This window comes from Martes martes, assembly GCF_963455335.1.
Source record: "Martes martes genome assembly, chromosome: 10".
Lineage (NCBI taxonomy): Eukaryota > Metazoa > Chordata > Mammalia > Carnivora > Mustelidae > Martes > Martes martes.
The window spans coordinates 95972403-95991498 of NC_137898.1; the positions used below are offsets into that span (position 1 = coordinate 95972403).

The 19096-nt window shown below is 44.7% G+C and overlaps 2 protein-coding genes across 5 annotated transcripts in view; one reads left to right on the forward strand and one right to left on the reverse strand.

Annotated features, from left to right (window-relative positions):
• Positions 1-314, reverse strand: part of PKNOX2 (PBX/knotted 1 homeobox 2) — a 304311-nt gene extending 303997 nt beyond the window's left edge. For both annotated transcript variants that reach the window (XM_080816842.1, XM_080816843.1), the window contains exon 1: positions 161-314. The gene's annotated coding sequence lies outside the window, so the exon portion shown is untranslated. The remainder of the gene's footprint in view (positions 1-160) is intronic.
• Positions 315-1222: 908 nt separating this feature from the next.
• On the forward strand, positions 1223-17052 carry TMEM218 (transmembrane protein 218). Of its 3 annotated transcripts, none has more exons than XM_080817041.1 (4): positions 1223-1369; positions 11671-11780; positions 12641-12743; positions 16182-17052. In XM_080817041.1, the coding sequence occupies exons 2-4, from the start codon at positions 11671-11673 to the stop codon at positions 16314-16316; spliced, it is 348 nt and encodes a 115-aa protein (XP_080673167.1). In that variant the 5' UTR covers positions 1223-1369; the 3' UTR covers positions 16317-17052. The 3 variants fall into 3 exon arrangements, with proteins under 3 accessions (XP_080673167.1, XP_080673168.1, XP_080673169.1); XM_080817042.1 differs by lacking the exon at positions 1223-1369 and adding an exon at positions 1393-1417 and having other exon boundaries at positions 16182-16924; XM_080817043.1 differs by lacking the exon at positions 1223-1369 and adding an exon at positions 2258-2306 and having other exon boundaries at positions 16182-16924.
• The last annotated feature ends 2044 nt before the right edge of the window (positions 17053-19096 follow it).

Consider the following 19096-nt stretch of genomic DNA (forward strand, 5'->3'; position numbering starts at 1 on the left):
TAACACTCGATTCCAATGAAATGAATTAATCAAAATAATGGTTTTCTTAACCTCAGAGCTCTGCATTGGGCCAAGTGGTTCAGTTGTTAAACACATAAGAAGTAGTTTGTTAGGACATATGGCAGCAAATGAAACCTTACAAAGTAAATTTGAGACTTACATTTAATGGAATTCAACCATCTTCTTCCATTTTACCCATAAAGTTATGACGCAGGAGCTGAATTCCCTAAATCAGAGTTTCAGTGTTCCAGGACTGAATCGTTTGCTTCATGGTGTTTCAGAATGTTGTCTAAGGTCAAAGATGCAAGTACTGCAGTTCTCAAATTTGGTATTGTTTATTTTGAGTGTTGTCTGTTTTCCCTTCCCGATTCAGCCGTGGAGCGTGCATCCTCTGTCCTATTTCCATTGGTTGGCCTGATTTATGGATATTTTGGTCTAACGGGCCATACAAAGCTTTGGAACAAAATCACGGCGAGCTTTAGTTTGCAGTTAGGTAACAGCAGTCGGCTAAGGCATGGACCAGTTCCAGCTGCCTGGAGGTGTGGCTACTGATTTACTTGATGGACCCTGACCTCGCTTCTTCAGTCTGTCCCATGAGAAGAGTCATTCTTGCCATAGTCTACTTCCTAAGGCTAACGGAAGAACAGCTCCAAATAAAATAAGGCGAGGCAAGGATAAACGAAAATATGACGCTGGTACATACAACTTGTGCTTCGGACTCGGTTCCGTCCGGGGGTGGGATGGGGTGGGAGGTTTTAGGGACCCTCAATGTCAGGGCCTGACCTCACCTCTCCGAGGCCTAACCTGACTTGCCCCTGGAGTCCCACCATCCACCCAAACCAGTGGGTCGGGGACTGAGATGTCCATCAGACTCCGAAACAGACATTAACGTCAAAACCGCTGTACAAATCTCGGACTTTGAGACTAGGCGAAGGTGTTGCCTTCCTTCGCTTCACAACCTCGCTGTAGTCTCCATAGTAACAGCGAGGGAGGCCGGCAGAGTCGCCTAACAACCCGCCCCCACGCTAGACTGACCAATGGTTCTGTGGGTTACCTAAGAGATGGTGTGATTGACGACAGGGTGGGACGAGAGGCGGAGCCAGGACTGCCTCGATCCAATCGAACTTGAGGCCGGTCTCGGGTCCTATAGCACCCACCAATCGGAGGGCGTAACGGAGTGCGACGTGCCCACCCACCACGCTCAGCGTTGCCTGGAGGCGCTGCTGTTGTAAGCAAATGAGAAGGAAGCTGGGCGTTGAAAGAGCGGCGTTGATTAGCGAATCTGGAATCACCTGGATGAAAGCCCACTTGTGATTCGTCATAAGTAGACCGAAGCCCCTGTGGGCTGGAACGGGCCGGACAGTGAGGTGTGAGTAGGGGACCTGGGAGAGGGGGGGCCAGGTGAGGGGGAGGCGAGGTAAGTTGCGGGGGCGTGGGGTGCTGCCGCAAAGGGAGAACGGCGGAGGCTGGGGCTGAGGAGGCTAGAAGATGCCGCGGGCCGATGGCTCTGCGCGGACTCTCAGACCACCCTTACCGCCGACCTGCTCCCAAGGCCCGGCGGCTAACAAACACTTAATTGGGGCTGGGAAAGAAGGGATGCTTTCTTTGTCGTGCTCCTAAGAAAATGAAATGTCAGTGTCTGATTCAAATACTTTATGACTGAGACCGTAGTCTCTCCAGTTACTGCGAGGTAGCCCGGCGAACATTCTGATGAGACCTGGGGGCGACATTTTCCTGCCGCCAGTTTGAACGAGCCGCACGGCTGGGGAGAGACGCTGGAGCCCCAGTTCTGGGGTGCTGACTCCAGCGCTGGAGTGCTGCTGTCCGGGGGGCGCCTGGCGAGGTAGCTTCCAGACGGCCCGCACACCGCCCAGGAAAGTGGGTGGAAGGACGTGTCTGGATCCACTGACCCCCTTTTCTCGCGGTGCGTTAAGACCTGATGCCACATCGATGGCATTTAGGTAGCTCCACGATTGATTTCTCCCAGGCTTGCATTTTACTTAATTACAAAGGTAGAAGCATTATCCTAGTACATTAAAATTCAAACCGTAGTGAAATGTTTACTGTAGAAAAATAAATGTGTGATAGCCCACCCCCCACCCCCATTATATTTGAAGGTTTGGAATGGTTATAAAGGAAAGTGGAAAGGAATTCTGAAGAAGGGCCATTCATTCCTGTAATCTCTGTTTTCTGCTCCTTCAAGGCCTTGAGTCTGAAAATGTAGGAATGGGTTAGATATCTAGCTTCCACCACCAGCCCCACTAGGACCAACTTACCCTCCACGGAATCCACATTTGTACCCGACTGTAAGTCATCTCCTAATGGCCATTAGTATACTCACACATGATGGACAGCTATGATGAGCAGTGTATTTTTAATCTACTGGGCTGTATGCATGTATGTATACCTCTCAGTTTTCTCTGAGAGCTGTGAGAAAGGGTATGTAGAACTAACAATAAATGAATGAGCAGTACACTATACAGACCTCTAAAAGTTTGGGACGATCTCTTTCCAAAGAAAGACCTCACAGTAGGAGCACAGAGGGGAGAAATTGGCCCTGGGGTTACTCTGGTCGTCAGCTATTAAACAGGGTGTTCAAATGGAGATATTACTTTATTCTGACTCTAGTCCACCTGCTTTAAATGCCACAGACTTAAGTGGACTTACTCTGGAAAGCAAGTTGGCTAAACCATCTGTTCTCAAAGAAGGTTTGAAAAAGTCCCGGACATGACCAAAACACCATTGTTTTAATTTTGTCATCATATTTACTCAATAATTTAGCTATTCCACTATGGGAAATAATCATTAGTATTATTCCCACACAGAATTAACAAGATAAAATGACCAGATGTTCACATCTTTCCCACAGCAGCACTCTATACTATATCCAGGCTTCCCTTTCCATGCTTAGCCAGAAAATGTACACAGTTTTGTTATAAAGTGATGAACCGCATTCTTAGAAGAGCTTGGGGATAGTTATCTCATTACTTTAAAGCCATGCCACATACGGACTCCCAGTGTCTCATGAACATTTAATGTTCCATGGGGGATTGAAGGGTCTTGTTTGTAATGGTACCAACTTTGACCACCACTAGCCTTGTATTCTAGGCGGTAGAGTTGGTCCAAGTTTTACAAGTTATTTTTATAACTTATCCCAAACATCAGCAATTAAACTTAACTAGTTATCTTGTTAGGGTAGTGCCATCAGCGCAGTCAACCAAGCAGGAAACCTGAGTCATCTCTAACACCTTTTCCCTTGACTCCTTTCCATTTCACGGCTAAGACAGGAGGCCAGACTCTCAGCATCCCTTATCCAGGAGTCCCCTGTTCGTCCCCAGTCTCGTCTCTGATCTCGATTCATATGCACTGAGCCACCAGCTACCTCTTTAAAAATTAAGAATTCTCTCAAGAATTTCATAAATTGAGACTATTACACTGGCTAATGTAACAGATACCTATGCCCTACTAACTAGCTTAACAAACATGAGCATTTTGGCACATCTGCTTAAGTTTTTTCTTTTAAATAAACAAAACATCACAGATTTAATTAAGATCCCTTCTGTTCTCTTTTCTGGCCCCATTTGCCTTCCTTCGGAAATTGTCGTGCGTCATTCATGCCCATGTATTTATATTGTACAATATATATGCACTTCGTGAATAATACATCACTTTTTAAAGATTTATTTATTTATTTGAGAGAGAGAGAGAGCTTGTGTGAGAGAGTGCAGGGCGGGGAGGGAGGCAGAGGAAGGGAGAGAGAGAAACTTAAGCAGACTCCACACTGAGCGAGAATGCTAAGCAAGATCCCTATGCAGAACTCCATCTCTGCATAGGGCTGAGACCCTGAGACCTGAGCGTGAGCTGAAACCAAGACCACAGCGTGAGCTGAAACCAAGAATCAGATGCTTATTTGCACCACTGAGTGGCACAATCGGTTACTTTTATTACTTTCTTAATTTTGAAAATACAAGTGGTGTCATACTGTGGGCTTCATTTTGTAATTTGCTTTAATCACTCAACATTGTTTTGGAGATAACATTCATATCAATACAGATAGCCAAGTTCATTTTAAGTATTCATGATGAGTATATACTATTGTATCCATTCCCTTATTGATAGACTGTTAGGTTTTTTCAGATGTTTTGCTCTTTTGAAAAAAAAAACCTGCAGTGAACATCCTTGTACATGTATCTTTATGCAAGAGTTTTTCTAGAGCGTTGGTTCTCCAAGGGGATGGTACCGCCCTGTCGGTCATTTTGGAATTTGTAAGAGCACATTTGGTTATTATTGTGATTTGGAGACACTCCTGGGGTTTACGGAGCAGGGCTGGGGATGATAGGCTGCCGTGAAGAATTGTCTTTGCATCCTGCACCATTTTCGAGTGTCCCACAGGATACTCATTTCCAATCTCAGCCTAGAACCTAACTCCATTTTTCATATAAACATAATGTATTCTTTGGCACAGTGTGACATAGTAAAATTTCCAGGAATGCAACTCAAATGTAAATCAAGGGGAAATTATACTTACTTGTGTTTTGGAACTTTCACAAGAGTTGTTCATCACTTGAGAAAATCACATAGCTGAAGGCAGCCCAGCTCGTGGTATTTGAGTTGCCATACAGCACACCTGCATGGGCCCGCATTTGTAGCTTTGCGCTCATGAGGATTCTAAGTTTAGGTGCAAGCATCTGACTGCTGTACTTCGTTATATATTCCGGTGTAGTCAGCCTGAACATTTGTATATTTAAACATATGCTGTTTTATTATGAATTACTTTCCATTTAAAATTGGCTTGTATATGACATAAAGTAGAGGTCGAGTATGACTGCTTTCTGATTGGATAATCATTTGTCCCAACACCATCCGTGAAATCCTTTCGTGCTGAATCAGAACCAACTCTGTCCTGTACCAAGTTTTCATAAATGCATGGATCTGTTCCTGGGCTCTCTATTTTATTCCACTGATCCATGTGTCTTTGTGCCATATCACACTGTTTTAATTACCTTGGTTTTATAATGTGTCTTGCGGCAGTTGGTAACAAGAAAGGCAAGTCTCCATCCTAGTTCTCAAAATTGTTTTCGCTATTCTTGGGCTTTTGCTCTTGCATATGAATTTGGGATACGTTTTCAAGTTCCATGAGCTCCACAAAAAATTATTTTGAGATTTTGGTTAGAATTGCATTGAGTTGATGTTGAGATCTTTTATTATTGAACCGTCCCGTCCAGGAATGTTGGTTATTTCTCTACTCTGGTTATTCTCTTCAGGCCTTTAAAGAAAAATAGCTTTGGGGGTGCCTCGGAGGCTCAGTCAGTTGAGTGTCCGACTCATGGTTTTGGCTCAGGTCATGATCTCAGGGTCATGAGATCAAGCCCTGCCTTGACCTCCTCACTCAGCACAAGGTCTCTTGTCCCTCTCCCTACCCCCTTGTGAGTTCTCTCTCTCTCTCTCTCATAGACAGATAGATAGATAAATAGATAAATAAATAAATAAATATTTTTTAATACCTTTGAATAAAGTTTAGCAATTTTTGCTGTAAAAATCTTAACACAACTTTCTTTGGATTTATTCCTACTTATACACAGAAATATACACATCTTTCTACTATGAAAGCTTCAAATACATTCAAAAGTATAAAAAATAGTATAGCAAACACTCATGTACTCATGATCCAGCTTCAACAGTTGTTGCATGACCAGTCCTATTTCATGTTAACGCCCTTCACCTTTCCCTGGATAATCCTGAAGTTCCTGGACATATATTATCCGTGGTATGTCTGTGCATGTCTATATGTAAATTGTAATCTTTTAGCAGTGTAACCACAGTGTCATCACATTTTTTTTAAAGATTTTACTCATTTTGGGGAGAGAGAGAGAAAGCGCATGTGGATGAGCGTGAGTGAGGGGAGGAACATTGGGGAAAGGACAGGCAAGACTCTGAGGGGAGCTTAGAGCGGAACCTGGGGCTCCATCTCATAATCCTGAGATCGTGACCAGAGCCGAAACCACGAGTCAGCCACTTAACCCTCTGAGCCAGCCAGACGCCCCAATATCATCACACATAAAACAAAATAATAATTCCCTAATACCATCCAATATGCAAATACTGTTCAGAGTTCCCCAGTTGCCTCATGAAAGGTTTTTGACGTTTGGTTTCTTTGAATCAGGGTTCCATTTACCCCATATCTTTGTCAACACTTGGTGGTGTTACCTTCTCCAGAGCAAAATAATAACCAAGAATTTAACTTTGAACTGCCCTTTCTCATCTTCCGCATAACTGTTGACAAATGTTTTCGCTCTTCCTTATTTTGTTTTAATTGTTGAAGTGTAATTGACATACAGTTTCAGGTATACAACATATCGAATCTCTCTGACGTACTTATTTTATAACTGGAAGTTTGTACCTTTGTGGTCATTCTGGTGGGTATCTAGAGGTACTGCAGGGTGGTTTTCATTTCAGTTTCCTGATGACTAATGAAGTTGAGCACCTTTCACATCTTTATCGGCCATTCATATATTCACTTTAAGTTTCTGAAAGAGGTATATTAAAATCTCCACTAAATTTGTGGGTTTGTCCATTTATTGCAGTGATTGCTTTTGACTTTACATTTTTAAAATTTTGTCTTGGGTTTATATTTGTCCCGAGTTGGGTTTTTGTTTTTTTGGGGTTTTTTTGTTCAGTTTTCCTGTTGGGGACTGTCACTCTTAATACCTTTCAAAGCTTTCCATTCTATTTTGTTTGATACTAATATTGCTTCACCAGATTTTATTTTGTTTGGTTTGGGTTTTTTTTAATTGTGGTAAAACACACATACCTTGAATTCACCATCTTAACCACGTTAAATGTTTGGTTAAGTAGTCTTAAGGATATTCACATTGTTGTCTACGGCCATACCACCCTGAACGCGCCCGATCTCGTCTGATCTCGGAAGCTAAGCAGGGTCGGGCCTGGTTAGTACTTGGATGGGAGGATATTCACATTGTTGTGCAAGGATCTCTGGAACTTTTTCATTTTACAAAACCGAAACTCTGTATCTGTTGGACAACATCCTCCCATCTCCCCCTTTCCCCCTTGTTTTTGTTTTATTTGTATTTGCTCTTTCAGTTTCTTTATCAGTGGCCTTTTTTCAGTATCTCTCTCATTATTCTTTCCATGCAAAGAGCTGGTTTAAACAACATCCAGTATGAAAATCTCCTTTAATAGTTGAGAATAATCGTGTGCGTTTACTATGATGACTGTTATATTTGGGTTTATTTTACAATCTTATGTCGTATTTTCTATATTCCTTGCTTTTTTCTTTGTTTCTCTCCCCTCTCGCCTTCTGCCCTCTTCCTTTATTTTTTTCACTCTATTAGTGTGGAAGTTATTTACCCTGTTTCTTTTATTTGGTGTTTACCTATATGTTTTTTAACATGCAGATTTAGTTTAACAAAGCCTACAGGGAATCATTAACTGGCATCTCTTCCAGAGCAAAATAATAACCAATAATTTCACTTGGAACTGTCTTTTCTCATCTTCCACGTAACTGTTGACAAATATTCCAGCTCTTCCTTGTTTTTATTTTCTTTATTATTCAAGTATAATTGGCACACAGTGTTACATTAGTTTCAGGAGTACAACACATTGAATCTCTGTGACTTATTTTGTAACTGGAAGTTTGTACCTTTTAATCCTCTTTAGCTACCTCATCTGTACTTCCTCTACCTTCCTCTAAGGCAACTACCAGTTCTCTGTATTTAAGAGTCTGGCTTTTTGTTTGTTTTTTCACTTGTTTTATTTCTGAAATTGCACCTATGGTAAAGTCATATGGTACTTGTCTTTCTCTGACTGACTTAGTTCACTTAGCATAATAGTTTCTAGCTCTATCCATGTTGTCACAAATGGCAAGATTTCGTTCTTTTTATGGCTGAGTAGTATTCCACTGTGTGTGTATATGTGTGTGTGCATACCAGATCTTATTTATCCATTCTTCCATCCATGGACACTTAGGTTGCTTCCATATCTTGGCTAGTGTAAATAATGCTCCAATAAACATAGGTTGCTCAGATTAGTATTCCCATTTTCTTTGGGTAAATTCCCAGTAGTGGAATCACTGAATCATATCGTATTTCAATTTTTAATTTTTTGAGGAACCTCCATACTGTTTTCCAAGTGGTTATACCAATTTACGTTCCACCAATAGTGTATGAAGGCTCCTTTTCTCCACATCCTCACCAACACTTGTTCTTTCTTGTCTAGCCATTCTGACTAGTGTAATATCTCATTGTGATTTTGATTTGCATTTCCCTGATGATGAGTGATGTTGAGCATCTTTTCATGTGTCTGTTGGCCATCTGGATATCTTTGGAAAAATGTTTCTTCAGAACCTCTACCCATTTTTTCATCAGATTGGTTTTTGGTGTTGAGTTGTAGAAGTTCTTTATGTATTTTGGGTATTAACCCCTTATGGAAAATACCATTTGCAAATATCTTTTTCCATTCACTAGGTTGCCTTCTTGTTTTGTTGATAGTTTCCTGGGTTGTGCAAAAGCTTTTTATTTTGGTGGAGTCCTAATAGTTTATTTTGCTTTTGGTTCCCTTGCCTGAGGACACATATCCATAATTGTGTTGCTATTGTTCTTCCTTGTTTTTAACTCCTCAAACAATTAGCCCTTCTTACAGAAGTCTTTACTATCAGTATTACCCAGTATTTTTCTTACTCCTTACATCTCATGCCTTCTATCTTGGTTCATTTTCATTCTTGCTAAAGTATAGCTATGACAGCCATTTCACTCCTTTTATGTCTAAAAACAAATTTATTTTATACCCACTCTAGTGGGAGCCTTGCCCGCTGACTTGTGTGGCATCCCTACCAAGAGGTTTCAGTTGTCTCTGCCGGGATCCCACGAGTTTCTCACTTTGAGACTGGTTTTGTGTAAATCTTCCTTCTCAAGATTCCCATACCGCTTTGGTAGTATGATTTGAACCCCGCACTGGCATGTGGTGTTGGCTTGGGATTCAGATTTCTCTTGGGTTAGTCTGTTTTTCACTCACGGCCTGAGGTACTTGGCCAACTTTTTCCAACAGAGTCAGTAGCAAATGTTCTAGTCCCTGTTTCAAAGACAAGTGAGCCCTTTCTGGGCTTATCTTTATGCCTTGTTCTCCATTCGGTTCTCTGTGTCATGGGTCTGAGACCTTATCTATCCAGGAGGGACCACTCCAGGGGTCTGCAGCTGGTTTCAGTAACCCTGTAGACCTTTGGGCTCAGCTCCTGCTCACCACTCAGATCTTGATATGTGCTTTCATTTATGATACTTAAGGATTTTCCATTATTGCTTCCGAGCTCTGCTGTGTATTGAGTTCTTTGCGCAATTTTACGAAGCATTTCTATATGTCCACTGTTGTGCGAGGTACTTCCCATGTTAGGGCTGTCCAGCATATTGGCCAGAAGTTACAATCCTCTTGCTAAAACTAAATATGATCGTATCAGCCCTTCACTCGATTTCTGTGGATTTGTTAGCACTGCTTCATTTATTCGTCCAACGAATATTTCTTGCTTATTATACCTGTGGTAAGAACTGGGGATACTGTGGGGAGCGAGATATAAAATCTCTGCCCTCTTGGAGTTTGCTATCCTGGTTGGAGACAGAGAAAGTAAACCGGTAAATAATAAGTTAAAAAGTGAACTACGGTTTGTGAAATGGACCCTGAAGGAAATAAGGAGTGATGGAAGGTAATTGTTCCGGGTGTTCCTTTAGCCAGAGCCATCAGGGAAGACCTTTCTGAGGAAGTCACATTTAAAGCTGAGATCAGACAGATGAGGAGAAGCCAGCCCCGCCAATAGTGGAAGGTTCGTGGGGCTTGTGGATTAATTCCAGACAGTGGAAACAGCAAGTACAGGGACCCAGCGGTGGAGAAACTCTTGGCAGTTTAGAGTTACTGGGGTAATACTGTGCGCTCTAATGGGGGGGGGCGCCCCAGTTAGGTTAGAGAGGCAAGTGAGAGCCCAGCCCACCTGCTGCCACTCCTCTCTCGGCCCACCCCTCCCCCTACCTGTCATCTTGCCACACGGATTCTTTCCCAAATGGGCCTGTGGGAAGTCGCCTCCTCATGGAGGCCCTTCTCCTTTTGCGCTGCCTCAGCTCGCACCTTGTCCTACTTTGTACGTTGTCTCCTTATCAGAGTGCCGCGTGGATAGCTGTTTACCTGACAGTGTTCCCCAGTGGGCCTGCAGCTTCTGTCGGAAGATACGTCTTATTTGCCCTCGTGATCCCCAGACCGTGGCACAGAATAGATGTTGATTGAATAAATGTTTTTTGTTTGGCACTTTATGCCCAGGGCTTCCTTTCCAAACTTTCCAATGCCTTTACGACAGAACTTCTCATAGATAATAATTTTTGTGGTATTTTAACCATCACGGTAAAGAAAACCATGAACTGAGGAGGAATTTATTTGCTTAAGATTTGTCTCTGATACTGAAGTGGAAAATCAGGGGGTGTGCTCTAGACTCAGTGGAGTGGGTGGCCCACTGAGTGATGGCCCCCCAAAAGATCATGCCCACATCCTAATCCCTGGAACCTGGGAGCATGACCTGATGTAGAAGGAGGGTCTTTGCAGACATAATTGAGGATCTTGAGAGGAGATCAAACCAGATTCTTTGGGTGGACCCTAAGTCCACTACAAGTGTCCTCATAAAAGACAGAGGAGGAAGTGACAGAGACACAAAGAAGAAGGACATGGAAAGACAGAAACAGAGATTGGAACTATGCAGCTGCAAGCCAAGCAATGCCCGGCCCTCCAGATGCTGGAAGATCCCAGAAGCATTGTCCTGTAGAGCCTCTGGAGGCAGCCCAACCTGGCCGGCCCCTTGATTTCAGTTTTCTGGCCTCCAGTACCGTGAGAGGATACCGTTCTATTGTAAGCCACTGGTTTGTTAATACATAGCCCTTCGCATGACACCTCACTTACGTGTTCTGTGACACGGCTGTAGTAAGACCTACTTCAGACACCTGCTGCCGTGATTGAGTGAAATGTGTTTGTAAGGTACTTAGCACACCGTGAACGCTCGAATAGAGTGAGCCTCCTTTCTTCTTCGTCGTCCTTGTCTTCTTTAAGGGCTTCGGAGTTTGCTTTCTTTCGTGAAGAAAAACTCAACGACACAGGGGGACATTTCTGTCTTGTGATTGTCTGGGTCTTCCTTTTCTTTTCTTCCCTCCCTCCCTTCCTTCCTTCTTTCCTAAGATTTTATTCATTTATCTGTCAGAGAGATAGCAAGAGAGCACAAGCAGGGGGAGCAGCAGGCAGAGGGAGAAGCAGTCTTCCCGCTGAGCAAGGAGCCCAATGCGGGGCTTGATCCCAGGACCCTGGGATCACGACCTGAGCTGAAGGCAGACACTTAACCGACTGAGCCACCCAGGCATCCCAGGGTTTCAGTTTTCTAATTCCTCTGTAGGGACTGCACTTCCCCCAAAGATCTGTACCAATTAATCCTCCCATCACATCAGTCATCAGAAGTTCGTCAGACTGAGTTCAAACTTTCTGTATTTGCATTTGTCTGAAGACCCTCACGCACACTGGGAGTGGGAGGAAGACAGGCAGAACTGGCGCAGGGGGTGTGCGCGGTGCATGGTGCCTGCGGGGTGGGGGCGCCAGGGCTGAGTGGGGTGCAGTGCTCACACTTCTTCTCCCCCACAGATGGCTGGCACCGTGCTGGGGGTGGGGGCCGGCGTGTTCCTCTTGGCCCTGCTCTGGGTACTGGTGCTGCTGCTGTGTGTGCTGTTATCCAGAGCCTCCGGGATAGCCAGGTAAGGCCTTCTCTCCAGCTGGGAGTCCAAGGTAAAAGCAATTAGAAGTGAAATCGCTGATGCTCGTGAAACTGTTAGAATCCAGAAGATCATTTTTGTAATTACTGGCAGTTTGAATGAGTTGCATTTTAACCTGTTATCATAAGCACTGACTGCGTTATTTATGCTCTGATGCAGAGGTGAGAGGATAAAGGAAGTGGTGTTTTCTAGCTCTCACTGTGGAGGCGATGGGGGGGACAGAAGAGACAAAAAGGAAATCCGCATTCGCTGCCTGTTGAACTTCTTGGGAGGGTGTATGTATGTGTATTTCTGAATTGTTCTGACTTAGGGCACTTGCTTGGTCCAGTCCCTGAGGCTCTGACTTGGGCGTGGGGACACGGCAGACGCACTGATGGCTTAGGCTGGCTCTCTTTAGGACACTGGCCTCAGTACACTGACCCCGACCACACTGCAGAGCTGTGCTCTGGCCAGACTGTCGGGATGAAGGGGCGAGCAGTGTAATTTAGCAAAGTCTTCCAGCTAAAGACAGAGAAGTTGAGAAGAGGGAAAGGCTGCTTTGATTGTTCATGATTACGAGCTCACAGAGGCAAAATAAAAAGTACCCATTCCCATTCTTAGGAATTTGGGATTACCAGGCATCAACAGGAATGCGTCCAGTTGGGGACCTGTCCAGGAAGAAGGGCTCTGGGCTGAAGGGGAGAGATTTCTAAATTCTCTGGACAGTGTGGGCAGCAGGGTTCTGGGCCTTGTTAAGAGACTGAAACTTAGAATATTGGCTCCAGGGAAAAGCTGCTCCAGACCTAACTGATGAGAGAGGAATCTGTAAACCATGCTCGTAACATTCTGTCTTTGGACCCCAGGTTCTCTGTCGTTTTTGTGTTCCTCGGTGCTCTGATCGTCACGTCGGTTCTGCTGCTCTTCCCCCGAGCCAGTGAAGTCCCAGCCCCTGAGGTCGAAATGAAGGTACAACTACTGGCTTTATTTCACCTCCTGAGTCATAGCTCTTGTCTCCCTTGATCTACACCTTCATCTTGCCCCGAGCTGTTCCCCCTACAACAGGCCAGCCGAAATGTGTTAGAAGCGTAAAGTTAACACGAGAGTGGGGAAAGCTCGGAGGGAGTTGTACATTCCCCCTGTCCTTTCAGCCGGGACAAAAATCTCACTGTGATTCACACGTGCCAAACCATGGGGTGGTTATTTGCCTGATTCGATGCCCGCTGAGCCTCAAGCTGCACGAGCAGTGTGTCCGAGAGCCACCTGACACTGTGGGGCCAGAGAAGAGAAAATGAGTTCGGAATAGGGACAGGGCGTGGCCCTGAAGTGCAAGTGTCCCCATCCTGGTAGTTTGGGTGCAGAAACCCAGATCCTGGCCGAAGTGTATGCAGTGCCTTCGGCGTGCGGAGTGGCGTGCTCGCCCATCTCCATGTGTTTGATTCCTCCACCTGTGTTCTGAAGGGACAACTCTCCATGGAGAAGGTAGGTGGGGGAGAGCATTTCTGTGGAAAGCAGAGGTTGTGGAGACAGCTGAATGCGGTACTGACCGCCGTCTGGGGGATCAGCTGGCCTGCGTTCCTGGAACCCCATCAACGTGCGCCCGCCTCCCTAGAGGGACCGTTACCACCTTCCTCAGAGTCCTTCTGGAGACCTCACCCATCTGCTTCACTCCTGACTGGGGCACTTCTTATCTCCCATTACTCCTTCTAGCAGTTTCTTTCCTCTCAACTTCCCATTTGCATTTTTTAAAGTGGTAATGATGACATTAATTCACTTTTTTTGTGGGGGGAGAAGGAGATGGGGAAGGGGAAGAGGGAGAGAGAAAGGATCTTAAGCAGACTCCCCACTGAGCTCAGAGCCTGCTACAGAGCTCAGTCCCACAACTCTGAGATCATGACCTGAGCCGAAATCAAGAGTTGGATGCTCAACTGACCGAACAACCCAGGTGCCCCATCTAACATTTCCAAGGGATTTCTGTGTGTGAGGTTGTTTGCTAAGTACCTTGTTTGCATTAGCTCACTTAAGCCTAAGATAACCCTAAATTGTATGAAGTAGATGCTATTATTATCCCCAATTTATAGGTAAGGACACTGAGGCTGTAAGAGGTAAAGTAACTTGCCGAGGATCATATATGTATGGGAAGAGTCAGAGCAAGGATTCAAGCTGAGGTCTGTCTGCAAAACCTTCACTGTTGGGGACTCACCAGAATTTTGGGGGCCATCACAGAGAGTTCATGGGTGAGCATCGACAGTAGAGCACAGTACACAGAATTATACAACTTCCTGACTAAAACTGGCACACGTTTCTAACTCTATCTACAACTAATCATGGCAAAAGGGAGGAATTTCATTCTAAAAAGTCCATGGGACATAATACCACACATGTAAGGAATCGTTTCCATATGTGTCAGGGATTTTGGTCAGCATTTGAAAACCACTCTGTTGGTGCAAATACCAAGTGTGGGGGCCAGGAATAGACTCCTGCCTCCGTTTCCCTGTCGGAGAGGGGGCGGGTGAGGAAGGGCCATATCTCTGGATGGCTGTGGATGTGAATAATGGAAGAAGGGCACAGAGAACACACTGTTTTGAATTCAGTCCCTCGATCCTCTGTCCTATGAGTTGCAGACCCAGGAGAGAAGAAGGAGGTTTGAGCAAAATATGTCCATCAGCAAAGCCAACAGATTTGGTGTTTTCATTTTCAGGGTTTGAGCACTGGCCCCTGCAGCAGCCTGGCTCGATACCGTATCAATAATACATGACCTGGGCCTTCTGCACCCAAGGCCTGCTAATTGGCTAATTAAAAAGTGAAACGTGTCAAACGAGCAAACATGTAACCCGCGAGAGACTTGTTCGGTACTGGAGCCAAGGTCAAAGTTATGTTAAAGCTGTTTTATCAAACTGACCTTTGTTGTAAGTTGGCTGTTGGGGTAATCTCTGGAGCAGCCCTTTTCTTCTTGGTATCTTGGGATCTCGGTGATCAGAGCAGTGCGAGGACTTGGCAGGTCCTCTGTGTCACACCATTGTATTAGCTTCCTGTTGCCGCTGTAACAAATCACCACCGACTTCGTGGCTTACAACACAGACAGATTATCTTACAGTTCTGTGAGTTAGGAGTCCAAACGCAGTCACCCTGGGCTAGAGTCAGGGGCTGGCAGGGCTGTCTTCCTTCCTGGAGGTTCTGGGGAAGAATTTGTTTCTTTGTCCGCCCAGCTTCTAGAGGCCGCCCTTGGCTAGCAGCCCCTATGCTCCATCTCGCCGACTCTACTTGCATCTTTCCCTCCCTTTCTTTGACCTTCTCTTCTGCCTCCCTCTTCCAGGTTTAAAGACCCTTGTGATTACACTGGGCCCACATGGATTGGAGAATCCAGGCTAATCTCCCTATTTTAAAGGTCACCCAATTAGCAACCTCAATTCCACTGACAACCCTATTTCTCCTTTGCCATGTAACCTAACATATTCACCATTTCTGGAGATTAGGATGTGGACATTTGGGGGCCACTATTCTGTCTACCACAATCGCCTCTCAGATATTTTTGGTTCTTTTCCCTTTGGGAAGCTGTGAAGTCACCCCATCACTTGGTTCGTGTTCCTTCTCCATTAGGTCCATTTGATTAATTTGCTTTTTCCTTCCCTGATTTAAGCACCACCATTTGGATCTGGGGAGAGTAGAGCTCCGGCAGCGGACAGTAGACAAGTGGGCAGAGCCAATTCTAAGTGTAGGTTTTGTCAGCAAAAACCAGCAGCTTTGGGGCTTCAAGTATGATTGGTTGCCGGGCAGCCAGCTGGATGGTTTGGGGCTCGTCATCTATCCTCTCAACATTTTAATATCTCAGGCAAATGGCCATTTAGCCTAAGCCTTGGAGTTCTGGATTATGAATGTTAGGGTCCAGGAGTCTTGTGATGACAGTTCTAAAGAATCACCTTTCCATTTTAAAAAGGAACCCTCCGGAATCGGCAGTGGGTTGATGATTTGGGGGCTTGATCTTGGACATATGGGGGTTATTATACCATCATCTTTTTATATGCATTTAAAATTCTCCATAACAAAAAATTTAACAACAAAAACGAGCTTTTCTAAGACCAAGCAAGCAAGCTTCTCATGAACTCTTTCAGATAACTGATTTCAGAACATAAAAGGGCTCATCCAAGGTCTTCACAGTGTTTGTGTACCTCCTCTTAAATTGAGCCATATTTTTCCCTGTACTTCATTAATCTTGTCTTTTTCTTGTGTTTCTGGCACAGAGAGTTAAGGTTCTTTCCTAACGGTTTACAGAGGAGACTCAGAGCAGAATGTTTCTGGAAGTCACAAATGCAAACAGACACTGGGCTCACTCATCAAAGGTTTCAGATGAGCACAAACAGGGCGCTGGAGTGACCCTAATTTCATTTTTGATGTTTCTCTCCACAGATCGTGGATTCCTTTTTCATTGGCCGCTACGTCCTACTGGCTTTCCTCACTGCTGTCTTCCTTGGAGGCCTCTTTTTGGTTCTCATTCATCATGTCCTAGAGCCAATCTACGCCAAACCACTGCGGTCCTACTGAGCACCGTTCAGGAAAATCAGGACCCTGTTCTGTCCTTCACGTTTGATGTCACCGGTGAACGGAAAGTTACTATCCAGAGCCTTGTTTGGACAGCCGTCATGCCTTAAGGTCAGAGGAATATCCATGCACAACTAGGACAAATCCCTTGAATCCTGGCTTCCAGAAATGGGGCTGCAAAATTGGCCCTGCAGAGATGATTCCCATCATCTTCAGAGGGATGGTGCGGTCTTCTTCACACTCGTTCCTCGGGTTTTCTATCTGTTTTGAAAGGGAAGAAGTAACAGGGATCTGCTTCCAGTAGCGTTTCAATCAAGACATCAGTAAGTGGATTTGGGGAAAAGGAGCGCTTTGGTTCTACTGTCCAAGAGACGGAAGAATCTCATCTTTTTGATAATACCCAAGATTCTTAGTTACAAGGGTGGGATCATTTGGAAAGGAAAGGCACTCAAAGTTCAAAAGCTTATTTTAATGTGATGAGTTGGAAGACTTACCCAGGTGTTGGTTGTTGACCGTGTGCATAAGGCACCACAGAACCTGTACAGGCAAGAGGTATACCTTCCCTCTGCCCTAGTAAAGCAATAAACAACCAAATGACTGGCTTTCACTTCAGACTCTTGGCCACAGCTTTCTCAATATATATTCTATATTTCAAATTTACTTGGGGATTAGAGGAAGGATACGGAAGTGTTGGTTGTTTGTCTTGCTGCTATAGATCTCTGGATTCTTTCTCTTTCTGAATTTGGTAGCCTTTGTGTGCCTTATTTAATTATGATAAGAGTCCATTTTGGGTTATGATCATTTCTTTTTAGCTTTGTAGCCTTTTCTCCAAAGCTGGTGAGAAATGTACATTCCTAGGATTAGATAGAACTTTATACCTGTGTGAGATCCCCTGCCAACCGAAATTTATTGTTAAATGGAGAGCCCCTGGGCTGGTTCCACTTCAGAAGTCTCTTCCTAACTCCCTAGAACTAAATGAAGAAGGATATTCTGGCTTAAAATGAAGAACCAGAAAACAGGATGGAAAGAGAACTTTGAGCATGTGTTATAGGCCAACAGTAGACTAGTTCCCTTGTAATTCAATGTCTTTAAATTTTACAATATATTTATTGTAATCTGGTTTTAAAGAAAAAAGTAAGGCTTAAAGAGATGAGCTGACTTGCCCAGGTGTCACGCAACAGCCAGCGTGTGCGACCAGGTGTGGCAGACCCTGAGGTCTGTCTCTGACTAAAAAGAAAACACACTGAGCTTTGTGGAGCTTTGACTGAGAGCTTGAGGAAGTCAGGGCCACGTCTCCTTCCCTTTCTGTCCTGGATCCTGTTGTCAGTGTAGAGATGATACCGCAGTGGGGGCTAAGCTCTAAATTAAAAGAGGAGAGAATGGGTGACTCTGGGGAGTCATGGACTGGTGAGGGCCAGGTGTATTTATTTTTACACTTGAACTGTCTCTATCCTATTCGGTTTGGAAAACCTTTGCAGATAAGGCTTTGTCACAGGACAATTCAAAGGACTAGTCTCTTCATCTGGCCTAGGGCCCACAGGTGAGAAGAGAAAGAAGAAACATACCTCCGAGCAGATTGGAGGGGAGAAAGGAGAATGCAGACACATGGGGAAAGCGGAGCAAGCAGGCGGTCAGGCTAGGTGCCCCTCCCTAGACACTTGCACTGAAGCTTCCAGGTGCACTGAAGCTGTGTGGAGATGTTGAGCCAGCCAAGTGGAGCCTGGACTCCTCTAATAAGCACAGGCAGCCATTTGTCTCCTCCTAAGAGACTTGCTGACAGAGCAAGTCTGGGAAAACTTGCAGGTTCTGACCTTGAATCCATCTTTTTTATTCCCCAACAAAGGTGTCCGACTATGAGATCAATGGATAATAGCTATGAAGTTTTGGGTGACTACTTACATGGAGAAAAATGTGTTAAGGTTGGAAACTAAAATACCACAGCTTTCTAAAGCATGCACGCGTGTGTGTTTTACATAGATACAAAAATGGCAGGTTTGTGTGTTAAGGGCAAAAAACACACTTTCTACAGAGTATTTTAGCACGGCCTGCCTTCTGGAGATTCCCAGTCCAGATCGACCAGCTGTGGGGAAATGACTGATAGATTACCCTCTACCTTCATACTCCAAGCAGTCATGGCCAACCCCCCAAACACCCCCACGGCGGGGGTAAGAAGCAGAAGGCTAAAAAATGAATTTACTGAGAGCTCTACACGGGGCACGCCTACGGTGTTTAATATGGCACCCCTTGGGCTCACCGCCTTCCTGGAGGCGGGGCTTAGAGGTCATCTGAGTGCCCCATTCATCATTCTTTGGTCAGTGGCCTTCAAGCACATGGTGCTCTACTGTGCCTTACCCAGAGGGGATCCTGCAGCAGAGAGACTGTGGTGATCCCCACTCTTTACAAGGTGGAGAGGGAGAGTAAATCAAGAGTGCGCCATGAAAAACAGGTGATTTCAGAGCCTGGTAAAACCCGACGGAAGCTACATTATTAGCAGGCACTACCCCACAACGGAGACGTTGGCCCGGTCCGCTAGGTGGCGCTGCGTGTTATAGTTTAGAAAGTCCCTCAAGCCAGCAAAACACACATATTAGGTAGTTTATCGACAAGTTCCTTAAATTTCTCATATATAAAAATGGAAGGAAAGCTGAAATTCTTTGGTGACATGCTGTATTAGCTGTTTAATCTAAAAATTCATCAGAATTATTGTACCATCGTTCAGGTCCTAGGAAATGCATAGCCATTCGTTCATGCTTTGTACTGTGTATGCAGCCGTTCACTTCATC

What these genes read in the sequence shown, in the direction of transcription:
- TMEM218 (XM_080817041.1), top strand. Translation starts at nt 11,671, where the DNA reads ATGGCTGGCACCGTGCTGGGGGTGGGGGCCGGCGTGTTCCTCTTGGCC. An exon ending in AGAGCCTCCGGGATAGCCAG is followed by an intron (nt 11,781 to 12,640) that starts GTAAGGCCTTCT and finishes TTTGGACCCCAG; the next exon opens with GTTCTCTGTCGTTTTTGTGT. An exon ending in CCCCTGAGGTCGAAATGAAG is followed by an intron (nt 12,744 to 16,181) that starts GTACAACTACTG and finishes TTCTCTCCACAG; the next exon opens with ATCGTGGATTCCTTTTTCAT.